This window comes from Nannospalax galili, unplaced genomic scaffold (genome assembly GCF_000622305.1).
Source record: "Nannospalax galili isolate Female #2095 unplaced genomic scaffold, S.galili_v1.0 scaffold503, whole genome shotgun sequence".
Classification (NCBI taxonomy): Eukaryota; Metazoa; Chordata; class Mammalia; order Rodentia; family Spalacidae; genus Nannospalax; species Nannospalax galili.
The window spans coordinates 492910-505700 of record NW_008349770.1 but is presented as its reverse complement, the minus strand read 5'-3'; the positions used below and the strand labels follow the sequence as shown (position 1 = coordinate 505700).

The window sequence follows — 12791 nt, the reverse complement described above, 5'->3', positions numbered from 1 at the left end:
GCTCCGGGGGGCGGGGCGTGGTTCCCCGGGCGAGGGGCGGTGCCAGCAGCGCATGCGCAGCGCTGACAGGTGACCGGCCCCAGCTGCCCGCAGGCGGACCGAGTCAGACTGCTCAGGTTCACGCGGGGTGACAGGACAGGTCTGACGCTCGGCGCCCGAGTTCTTTCCGAACCCTTCCTCCACCATTCTCCCTGCAGAATCAGGAGCTCGCGCGGCGGCCACGATGAGCGGCTTGACCCAGAATATGCGGGAATTATTGAAGGCTCTGCATAGCGTGCACGGCTTTGATAGAGTTCTGGAAAAGGTACTGACTAAGCACCCGAGCTGCAGTCTGCGGGGATTGCCCTGTCCGTGCCCCCGGCGCCCTCCAGGGTGCAGGAGGACCTCGAGTAGTCTGTACAACTCGCCCCTGGGCACCTTGGCCAGCGGACCCTTCTAGAAGCAGCAATCGTCCAAGTGGGTGCTAGGTGCAGTGGGTGCTAGGTACAGAGGGACCAGCGCCTCTATTGTGGGTGTTTCTGGGTTTGGGCACAGGGCCTCACTCAATAGCCCAGGCTGGCCTCGAACTCGGGGCAGTTCTCCTGCCTCAGGACCTGGCACCCTTGTGGTTTGAGAAATGTCACACAGGCAGTCACTTGCAGAAGAGTGTGCTGGAAGGCACAGGTGCATTCCCCAGCCAGCCTTGTACGGTCCGGACCTGTTGGAAGAGGTTCTTTCTGGGGAACAGTGAGCCCTGCCCCGCCTTATACATGGGCTAACCTGGACTAGGCGGTTCCGGAGTCCATAGATGGCAACTAGAATAAGCATCGGTAAAGCTGCCTAACCTGAGAACTTGCAGGACTGTTTCCAAATGTTTTAACGTATCATGTCTGTTTTTCAGATTAAGGTAGAATGCTGGGAAATCTGGAAATACTTTGGGAATGAAGTTTAAATGCTGATCAACTTCGGATATTTGTAGTCAGTGTTCTCCTGGGTCACTTATCCCAGACCGTGTTTTAGCTCTGTAACCAACTCAGGGCTTGGTGGTGGCTGGCACCTTTGACCCCAGTGCTCAGGAGGCAGAGACCTGTGTGAGATGGAGATCAGCAGGGACTACATAGCAAATTCCAGGCTAGCTGGGGCTACAGGGAGAGTCTGTCTCAAATAAATAAATAATAAATAATGTTTTCAAATAGGAAATGCCATAAAAGCCAGTGTTATTTGACAATAACGTTTGGAAAGCTATATTATCAAGAAAGATGTATTGGTCTAAGAATTAAAAAATCTCTGGTAGGCACTGGAATGTAAGCTGGGAGAGGTTTTTGCAGGTGGGAGGTCTCACATGGGTGGGGGTCTGTAATCATTTTTTTCCTGAGCATTCATCTACCTTGTGTGTATTATAGTAATACTTTATGATAATTTTGACATTTGTGTGACTGCCTTTGAGTACCTAGTTAAAATTTTCATACCTAGACTAGGCCTAATGGCACACACCTTTAGTCCTAGCACTCCAAAGGCAGAGGTAAGTGAGTCTCTGTGAGTTTGAGGACAGCCTGGTCTATGTAGTACAACCCTGTCTCAAAAAAAATTGTCATGCCTTAGCCCAGCATGATGGCTACTACCTGTAATTCTAGCACAGGGGGAGGCCAAGGCTGGGGTCCAGAGACCAGTGCTTAGCCAGATCCCTGCCCTGCTCCAAAAATTCCACTTAGACCTTTAAAAAGCTGATTCTTTTTTTCTTACTTACTCTTTGGAATTCAGCATAGATTCCGCATTTACAGCATTTCTCAGTGGTGGCCACATTGCACATGCTCGGTATTTATAGGCAGCAGCTAGCGGCTGTTACCAGGTTGACACTGTAATAGGAGGAATTCTGTGCTTGGTAACTTGGTCTGCAACAAATTTGTGGTTATGTTTTGTGTGGGCATATATTTATGCATAGTGCTTTATTGACGGAAAAGCACAACTCTCATCTCAAAGGGGATAAAAGATTATTCTAGGGGGACTGAAGAGTTGGCTCAGCAGTTAAGAGCACTGGCTGCTCTTGCAGAGGTCGTGGGTTTGATTCCCAGCACCCACATGGCAGCTAACAATTGTCTGTAACTCCGGTTCCAGGGGATCTGATGCCATCTTCTGATCTCTGTGGGCATTGCATAACATGGGCGCACTTACATGCAGGCAATACCCTCATACACAAAATAAAAATAATAAATAAAATATATTTTTTTAAAAGATAGTTTATAGCTGGGCATGGTGGCGCACACCTTTAATCTCAGCACTTGGGAAGCAGAGGCAGGCAGATCTTTGTGAGTTCAAGGCCAGCCTGGTCTACATAGCGAGTTCCAGGACAGCTGGGGCTACAGGGAGACCCTGTCTCAAAAAGACAAAAAAAAAAAAAAAATAGTTTATAGCTGAGTGTGGTGGTGTACACCTTTAATCCCAGCACTCAGGAAGCAGAGGCAGTCAGATCTATGAGAGTTCAAGGCCAGCCTGGTCTACATAGCTAGTTCCAGGCCAGCTGCAGCTACAGGGAGACTCTATCTCAGACCGGAAAACAAAACAAAAAACAAAACAAAACAGTTTATTCTGGGGCCAAATCTGAGTGGCCATAGCCTGAGAACACAGATTCAGGTTTCCTCAAATTCCATGTTCCAGTGTGGTAACAGTTTGATAAAGTTTTTATAGTAACAGAACAAAGAAAAGTCATAAATCAAGACAGTTTTCAAATCCATTGGTGGGAGTGTTAGGAAGGCAGACACAGCAGAAGAGACATCACAGCTCTAGGCCTCAGGTGCTGTCTGATGACACTCAGCCTTGTGAAACAGAGGTGGGCAAGGAGTGCCCAGTTCGGGGACCAAAGATGGCCCAAGATAAACTGTAATTAGCCTATGACCGGGCACATTCCACAATCACTGAAGTTCTAATCAGTTGATCAGCCTTTGCCTAAGATGCAGTCTTTCTGGAACTTTCGCTCACAGTTCCCCCTCTTGACCAAACATCATATTTTGTGTATGTTGTACCACATATTTATTCACATGTTGCTAGGAAAAAATAAATGAAAATCATATTATAGAAAAATTATAGAACAATATAATATTCTTTAAATTTTCTTTAACAGTGTCTTATTTACATGCCAAATATTAATAACATTGATAGAAACAAGAGATTAAACCTGTTAGAAATTGGATTTTTTTTTTTGAAGCGGGGTCTCCCTGTAGCCCCAGCTGTCCTGGAACTATGTAGACCAGCCTGGCCTTGAACTCACAGAGATCCGCCTGCCTCTGCCTCCCAAGTGTTGGGACTACAGGCGTGCGCCACCACACCCGGCTTAGAAATTGGAATTTTATAGGCCTTGTAGACAACAACTATACCTTTTTATTTTATTATTTTATTTTGGTCTCTTAGAGACAGGGTTTCCCTGTAGCCCCAACTGAACTGACCTGGCACTCACTATGTAGACCAGGCTGACCTTGAAGTCACAGAGATCCGCCTGCCTCTGCTTCCCAAGTGCTGGGACTAAAGGTGTGCACCACCACGCCAGCTTTTTATTTCAGTGATTAGAAATGGAGATGGGACTCTAGAAGGAGTCATTGTAGGTTGTGCATTGCCTTTCGTTAGTAAAATATAGATATTGTGAGACCAACTGGTCATTACCCAAGATTTATCTGCAGGAAAAAAAAATATATAGATATTGCTTAATTCGTTTTTTAATGCCAGCTAATTGTGGTATATAGGACACTTTTAGGTACTTGTTTAATCAAGGAACGTCAGTACTTAAAGTATGAAATATTGGGACTGGAGAGATGGCTCAACAGTTAAGAACACTGACTGTTCTTGCAGAAGACCCAGGTTCGAATCCCAGCACTCCCATGGCAGCTAACAGCTATCTGTAACTCCAGTTTCCGGGGATCTGACGGCCTCTTCTGTCCTCTGCAGGCATTGCAGGACACAGGTGTACTTACCTACATGCAGGTGATACATCGTACACATAAAAAATATGTGAATATTGTTATTATTACAGGTGATTTCTTTTGTATAATTTTTTTTAACTTTTACAAAAACTTTGAGAATTTCATACATGTATATAAGGTGTTTTGATCAAATCCATGCCCACTCCCTCCCCTCCAACAGTCCCCCCTCTGAATAGGTAACCCTAAAATCTTTTAATGATTAGATACAAGCTCCCAAATACTTTTGACATTTTTGGCCTTTGGCACAGAGTATGTTGCTAGGAAGCCCAAGGACATTTTGACTTTTAGCCAAGAAACTGGCTACATTTCTTTGGGGTCTTTTTACCCTAACTGTCTAGCCAGTTCCTACCTCCTATTCTTATCATGCCATCCTCTGAAGGGGCTACCCAAATTTCCATAGAGAATAGGGATGCAGACCGCTCTGGCTTCTTCCATGCTGAGCAGTGGAATTTAGATAAGCATTAACTCAAATCTTTGGGTATCTCTATCTAGAGAAAATAGGGTTGCAATTACTTTCTTAAGTGTTGGATTGTATTATAGGGCCATTTAGTCTAATTGGTTGGAATATATATATATCTATATATACATATATACACACATATATATACACATATATATGCATATATGTGTATATATATACAGGCAGATGTGAAAACTGAACTTTTAAGATCCAAATTATAATTGAAGATGAGTTCTGTCTCTGAAGGCCACATGGGTGAGTTCTCAGATGAAGTGGGTACATGTGAACCTCAAGGTTCATCTCCTTGAATTTTGTAGGACAGGAGCAAGTTAGACGTAGCTGCATAGTCTTTTTCCTCCAGTTGAATGGAGTGTTTCATGCAGTGTCTCTTCTCTCAGTTACTGAAATCATCTGGGTTTTTTTTTAATCCTTTGAGGAAGACTGCAGCTAATTCTGAATTTAATTATATTTAAAAGTCCTTGTTTTCCTAAGCCAACTAATACTTAAGAAACCCTTTTTTTCTTGTTGTAAACAGAGACTCAAGCATTAATTTTATCTCAGGGTATTGAATTTTGACCTTAAGAATTTTAATAACCTTTATGTTATAATCAACTTAGTTATAATCCTATGTATTGAGTTTAATTTTCTTAATCTTTCTACAGCATTCTTTTAGTGTTATTTTCATTTTGGAACAATCTTTATCTTAGTAAAGTCCCTTATCTTACAAAGTCCCTTTTAATTCAGAAGCTTTTTTAAATCTTCCTTTGCCAATATAAGAATATATGTGGCATATATATCATACCTATAACTTTTTAATCTCTAGTTTCTTTACCATGACTGTTGTCTCTTTATATACAATTTAGAAAACATTTTAATAAGTATAAATGAAAATCCAAGAGGCTATCTCTAAAACATAGAAAACATACATATGGTATCTTAAATATCTAACAGTAGTTAAATATCTAACAGGAAAATATCTTAAATAGTAGTTAAAATAGTTAAATAGTTAAAATAGTTAAAAGTAGTTAAAATAGTTAAATAGTAGTTAAAATAGTTAAAAGTAATTAAATATCTAACAGGTAAATATCTTAAATATCTAGCAGGTAATATTGGTAGTTTTGTTTTTTCTTAACCAATTTAAACCAATTGTTTGTTAAAGATGTAAGTCATAGCAGGCACTTTGAAATTATTTTTGTTAAAAAGCATTCACGTCTCAAAAAAAAAGCATCATTCATTTCTCATTAGGGTTTGAAGATAAAATTTTGGCTTTTTTTTTTTACTTTTTTCAAGTTGTTTGTCTTTGTAGTACTTATATTAATCATTAACAAGTATTTAGCTAAATTTTTTTCTTTAAAATTCAAAGCACAGAGATGAATAATTATCTCAAATATATTATAATGTAACATATAAAGGTTATCTATAAGGTTTAAGGTGTCTTTGCAAGCCTTGAATCAGGTTTTAAAAATGACCAATTTTCCTTTTAAATGTTGAGAACTGTTTTTACATTGGCTTGGCACAGATGTGGACCATGACAAACCTATTGTTAGTTTTCTGGAAGCAGGTAGTGGCCTTAAAACCCTTTAAAATGCTTATATTTATATAATCATGACATACATGCCAAGTATATCCAAGAGCACAGAGATAACTGATCTTCCTCAGTCCTCGGAATGAAGAGTTCAGCATCTCAGGAGAGCAGTGTTCCATAGAAGTCGCACCTTGGAGCAGGAATAATCCTCTCTTAAAAATAACTTATGTCCTCAAGCAATAGGAACCAAGTCCTCGAACCAGAATTAGGACAAGGATCAAGGAAATAATGCCTTGGCCAGAACTGTATAATTAAGTATAGCTTGTCTTTTTTTTTTTTTTTAAAGATTCTTTACATATTCAAACCTAAAAATTTATGTTAATTCTCTCAAAAAAGACCTCAGACCGTGGTAGTCACTTCTGTTTGTTTTTCCAAAGTGGCCACATGGGATCAACGTCCTCTTTGCCCTGTGCCATTCCTCTGTCCCATTCATTGCCATCCTAGACACGGGGCCAAGTTAACTTAGTCTGTTGGGGTTGGGACCTCTTCCCTTAAAGTTTTAGTTTTACTATGAGCCAAAGAGAAGCTGGGCTAATCCAGCAATTCCAGTTTAAATGAGCATTTACTTACAAGCCAATTTGATGTCAAGTGAATTTCTTTTTAACTTTTGAAAAAAATTTTACTTATTATTTTTATTTTATGTGTATGCATGTATTGCCTGCGTGTAGGTAAGTGCACCCATGTTGTGCAATGCCCTTGGAGGTCAGAAGAGGCTGTTGGATCCCCTGGGACTGGAGTTACAGACAGTTGTTAGCTGCCATGTGGGTGCTGGGATTCGAACCTGGGTCTTCTGCAAGAACAACCAGGGTTCTTAACCGCTGAGCCATCTCTCCAGTCCCTAAGTGAATTATTTTTAAGGGCAGAAGAACATGTCGACAATGCATATAACATGCAATTATTCATATGAGATTTTTAGCAATCAAGGTCAGTTCTCTATTGAGACTGTATCACCTAGTTGTGAAAAGGAAATTTAACAGAAAGATCTTTAGCAAACATGTATATCCATTGTTTTACATATAGTCTAGCCTTAATAAAAACCTTAAGTTTAGGGAGCTAGAGAGATGACTCCTGTGGGGTGATGGGACTGCAGACATGCATCGTCATGCTCAGTTTAACTCTGTGCTGTGGAGTGAACCCAGGGCCTCCTGCAGGTCCAGAAAGCACTCTGCCAACTGAACTCCATCCACAGCCCCAATTTTTTATTTTAAAATATTGATGATGGGGCTGGAGAGATGGCTCAGCAGTTCAGAACACTTGCTGCTCTGGCAGAAGACCTGGGTTCAAATCCAGCACCCACATGGCAGCTAACAACTGTAACTCCAGCTCCAGGAGATCCACTAGCCTCTTCTGTCCTCTGTGAACATTGCACAACCAGGTGCACTTACCTACATGCAGGCAATACACGCATACACATAAAATAAAAATAAATAAAATATAAAAGAATATCGACAATACAGGGCTGTAAGAAGGCTCAGTGGTTAAGAGCACCGACTACTCTTACAGAGGACCTGGGTTTAGGTCCCAGCACCCATATAGCAGTTAATAGCCCACAGTAATTCGAGTTCCAGGGAATCCTTGCCCTCTTCTGGCCTCTGTGGGCATTGCACACACCTGGTGCACTTACATGTAGGCAAAACACTCATACACATATTAGATATGCCATACTTTATTGAGACATTCTTTTTATGAGAACACTTGAAATAGCAACAGGACTGTGGTAAGTGGCCTTTTAAGTACTTACAAGTCCTCAAGTCTCCATGAAGAAGACCAGAGCCTCAACAGGGGTCAACAGTGCTCTGGTGGGTTCTTCCTGGAGAGTTTTTCCCACCCTCCCCTAGGGCCTCCTTTGGTTGCTAGACCTACCCAAGGAAAAATTACAGTAATGTGTAGGTGCTAGTTGGCCTTCTTTTCTTTCTTTTTGGTCTTTTTTGAGACAGGGTCTCCCTGTACCTCAGCTGGTCTGGAGCTCAGCATAGAGACCAGGCTGGCCTTGACTTCACAGAGATCCACCTGCTGGCCTGGAACCCACTATGTAGTGGACCTTGAACTCCTGATCATCCTGTCTTCACCTCCCAAGTGCAGGGCTTACAGGCCTGTTCCATCATGTATGAAATGCTCAGTTTTAAATTCAGTGTTTTAAGATGCAAGTCACAACTGTGGATCAGGGGAAGGGATACAGGGCCTTGCAGAGATGTATGAATTCTGTGTTGCTTTTGCACAGGTGAGAAGAGCTGATGTTTCTGAGTGATGTTAATGAGGAGCAGAGACATGTACAGCAGGATCTCTGCTCCCATGCTCCCTCCACAGTACCCTTCCAGGAGAATGGACCAGCAGTCCTGACTGGCCACAGCAGAACTGCACTTTCCTCTTACCTGGGCCTGAATGCTGTCCTCTGGCAGGCTCCTTAGCTTAATATTTTTATGGTTTGTTCTGTTGGTTTTAAATTTTATTAATTTTTAATTTATGTATATGGGAGTTTTGCCTGCCCCAACATTTACTCTTTTAAAAAGTATTTATTGGGGCTAGAGAGATGGCTCAGTGGTTAAGAGCACTGGCTGCTCTTGCAGAGGACGCTGGTCCTATTCTCAGCATCCACATGACGGCTAACAACTGTCCCTAATTACAGTTCCAGGGCATCCGATGCCTTCTTCTGTTCTCCGCAAGGACTACACGACGTGGGTGCACTTACACACATGCAGGCGATATACTCAGACACATAAAACAATAAAAAATGAAAACATTTAAAACAGGGATTAAATTCACGTTGCTGGGCATGGTTGTGCATGCTGTAATTCCAGCATTTGGAAATCAACAAGGGAATCAGGAGCTGGAAGTCATCCCCTCTCTGGGCTATATGACATCTAGTCTCAAAACAAAAGCAAAACTCATTCCTTTTTGCACTGCCCATCCTTGATTTAAACACTGGTGTAGTGTGGCTCCCTGGTAGAATGCTATGTAGCTGCTGGGTTTGCGTGGCCCTGGGTTTGGTCCCCAGCACTAAGTGGAAGGCTAAGGTAGTGCCTCCTGAGCCTCTGGTGTGTAGTGTTGGTTTGTGAAGATGTCTTGTGGCTGTACTGTTACCATAAACAGGCAGCCCTGACAGTTGGTTTCCCTGGATCTCTACCTCTTGTGTAAAACATGACACAGCATTGGGTGAGGTACTTTACATTGTTTTGTTTTTCCCTTCTTGGCCTTTTATAGGATAAAAATGGTAAAAGCTCTAAAGCTATAGCTGTGACCCAGGTAGGCGCCCAAAGGCCTTCTTTACTTATCTACAGATTTTATGTTGGTGATTAGAATGCCAGAGGTGGTGGTGGACACCTATAGTCCTAGCACTCCCAAGTGGAGGGAGGGGAATTACGAAGAGTTTGAGCTAGCCTGGACTACAGGAGACCCTGTCTCAAAAGTAAAATAATATTGGTGATTGGGAGGACACAGAGATAGAGCCAGAGCAAAGTCTCAGTTCTGCCACACGTAAGGCGAACTGGAAATTAACAATTTATCAGCAAGATAAAATGTATCCACGCCATGTATGATATAGTCATGTGTCATACATAGTGGTGTTTTGGTCAGCGCACTGACTACAGAGGTCCCATGGGTTTATACCAGCTGATAGAATTCCTACAGCCTGGAGAAGCTGACGAAGCAAGAGAAGAGGAGTACAGAAGGAAAGGCCCGGGACGGACGTTCCCACTGAGGAGCCAGAGGGGCTTTCAGAGACCCCAGCAAGCACCCGAAACAGAGAAAACGGGCTGGAGAGACGGCCCAGCAGTTAAGAACACTGACTGTTCTTGCAGAAGACCCAGGTTCGAATCCCAGCACCCACATGGTAGCTAACAACTGTCCGTAACTCCAGTCCCAGGGGATCCGACAGCCTCTTCTGCCCTCCTGGGCATTGCACGACACGGGTGCACTTACCTACATGCAGGCAATACATGCATACAAATAAATTAAAAATAATAAATAAGAAAGGTTTTTTTGGCCTTTTTTGAGACCTGTAGCCCCAGCTGGACTGGAACTCGCTATGTAGACTTGAACTCACAGAGATCTGCCTGTCTCTGCCTTCCGAGTGCTGGGACTAAAGGCGTGCACCACCAAGCCCAGCTAAAAATAATAAAATATTTTTAAGAGAGAGAGAAAACATGGAGCCAGGCGTGGTGGCACATGCCTTAAGTTCCAGCACTCGGGAGGCAGAGGCAGGCAGATTTCTGTGAGTTCAAGGCTAGCCTGGTCTACATAGCAAGTTCCAGGACACCTGGGGTTAGAGGGAGACCCTGTCTCAAAAAGACCAAATAAGAAAGAGAGAGAGAGAAAAAACATGGGCGGGGGGCATGTGGCTTAGTTGGCAGAGCGCTGGCCTGACAGGCATGAAGGCCTGGGTTTAATCCCCAGAAATGCATAAGCTGGGCCACTGGACATAGTGGCCACACTGTAGTCCCATCACTCAGAAGGTAGAGGTAGGAAGAATATTTTCAAATTTATTTCATGTGTATGAGTCTTTTGCCTGCATATATGTAAGTGCACCCTGTATGTAAGTGCATGCCTGTGGTGCCCTTGAACACTAGAAAAGGGCATTGGATCTCCTGGAACTGGAGTTCAGCATGGGTGCCAGCTGCTACATGGGTGCTAGGAACTGAACTCGGGTCCTCTGGGGGAGCAGGCAGTGCCCTTAACCACTGAGCCACCTCTTCAGCCTTCTGGTCCATATTTTTATCTTTCACGTAATGCTTTTTCATTGTGCTTTATGAACAGGGTAGGATTTTATGGCAGACATTAACTGCTAAACTCTGTGGTTCAACTGTATTTTTGTTAAAACAGATTTCTGATGAAAGCTTGCTAGTTCTAGTAATTCATTAAATGATGAAACTTTATCAAGAATTGTTCATTAATGCATGTAAAAAAAATGATCTGCTTGTATAAACACTGGGGAACACCCAAATTCAGCCTTTCTGTGGGTCATGAAAGCTGAGGCCCATGAGGGTTGGCTCATGGAAAAGGTCCATGGAGAGCCAGGGCTGGTGATGCAGGCCCGTGATCCCTGCACTGGGGAGGCTGAGGCGGGAGGACCATTGATTTCAAGGTCAGCCTGGGCTGCACGGTAAGACCCTCTCTCAAAACAAATACTTAGGAGCCAGTCCAAGAGTCCAGGTGTGCAGATAGCCGACAGGCTCATGGGGGGCTGCAAGGTGAGGGGTAGCAAAATACTGCTGGTTTTCCCCAACATTTTTTTTCTCAAACACAATCCCCACAAGGGGTAATTTCTACCAGAAGTTGGCAACGTCACTGGGTTTATGAATCAGCTTTTTAAAGGCAGATTCAGTTGCCTCAAATGACTTTAATTTTTTTATTTTTATGAATGTTTTGCCTGCATGTATACAAGTGCACACATGTTGTCTAATATCCATGGAGGCCAGAAGAGGACATCAGATTCCCTGGAACTGGAGTTGTTACTGGGTGCTGGGAATCACACCCGGGTCTTCTGCAAGAGCGGTCAGTGCTCTTAGCCGCTAAACCATCTCTCCAGCCCTTCAAATGACGTTTTTTAAAGACAAGACCTGTCTTGTGGACATGAACATCACATAGGTATCCAACTGCGTATCTAGCTTGCCCTTGAACTCTAAATCCTCTGGTCTCAGCTACCGTGCCATTTCCACTTAAAGACTGTTCTTGCGGTGCTGTTTGCATTTGGACTTTTCTAATACTCTGGATTAATGTTCGAAATTCTGTTTTGTTTGTTTGACGTTGAGGTGACTGTTGTCTCCGCCGCCCCTAAGAAAATAATCTGTGAGATGAAGGTGGAGGAACAGCACACCAACAAAATGGGCACTCTGCATGGCGGCCTGACAGCCACCCTGGTCGACTGCATATCAACCATGGCTCTGCTATGCACAGAAGGAGCGCTGCCTGGAGTCAGTGTGGACATGAACATCACGTAGGTAACCAGACAGCACCCCAAATGACTGAAAATTGGTAACTCATTTCAAACAACCAAGGCTACAAGTTTATATTAATAAAGCAAGAGATTGGATTAGTGCTTACCCTTAAGTGCAGCTGTGGATTTGCCTGGACGCATTCCATGGTATGAAAACCTAGATCTGGCCCTGGTGGCGCATGCCTGTAATCCCTAGGGAGGCTGAGGTAGGCGGGGTCAGCAAGTTCGAGGCCAGCAGGGCTAGGTAGTAAATTTCAGGCCAGCCAGAATACATAACAAAACACTGTCTTAAAACTATAAAATTTGAGCCAGGTGTGGTGGTATATGCCTTTAATCCCAGGACTCAGGAGGCAGAGGCAGGTGGATCTCTGTGAGTTCAAGGCCAGCTTGCACTATATGAGTTCCAAGCTGGTTGGGACTACAGGAGGCAGAGGCAGGCAGATCTCTATGAGATGGAAGCTAGCCTGGTCTACATAGCGAGTTCCAGGCTAAGTAGGGTGACAGGGAGACCTTGTCTAAAAAACATCAACAAAACACTAAAAATCACCTAGAACTGAATCAGTTTCTAAGTACAGTCACCTATCAGTATCTGTGGATGGATTCCAGGATCCCTCTTAGGTAACAAGATCAGAATATTCCCTGGTGTATGTATGTATGTGTGTGTGTTTTTAATTTTTTCTATTTTTATTTTATGTGTATGCATGGATTGCCTACATGTAGGTACGTGCACCTGTGTCATGCAATGCCCAAGGAGGTAAGAAGAGGCTGTCGGATCCCCTGGGACTGGAGTTACAGTTGTTAGCTACCATGTGGGTACTGGGCTTCGAACCGGGTCTTCTGCAAGAACAACCAGTGTTTTTAACT

The 12791-nt window shown here is 43.3% G+C and overlaps 1 protein-coding gene across 2 annotated transcripts in view; it reads left to right on the top strand.

Annotated features, from left to right (window-relative positions):
* Positions 1-70: 70 nt before the first annotated feature.
* The window catches only part of Acot13 (acyl-CoA thioesterase 13), a 20772-nt gene continuing 8051 nt past the window's right edge, over positions 71-12791 (top strand). For both annotated transcript variants that reach the window (XM_029570400.1, XM_008847094.3), the window contains exons 1-2: positions 71-304; positions 11743-11927. In XM_029570400.1, coding sequence (XP_029426260.1) covers positions 224-304; positions 11743-11927 — 266 coding nt within the window. In that variant the 5' untranslated portion in view covers positions 71-223. The remainder of the gene's footprint in view (positions 305-11742; positions 11928-12791) is intronic.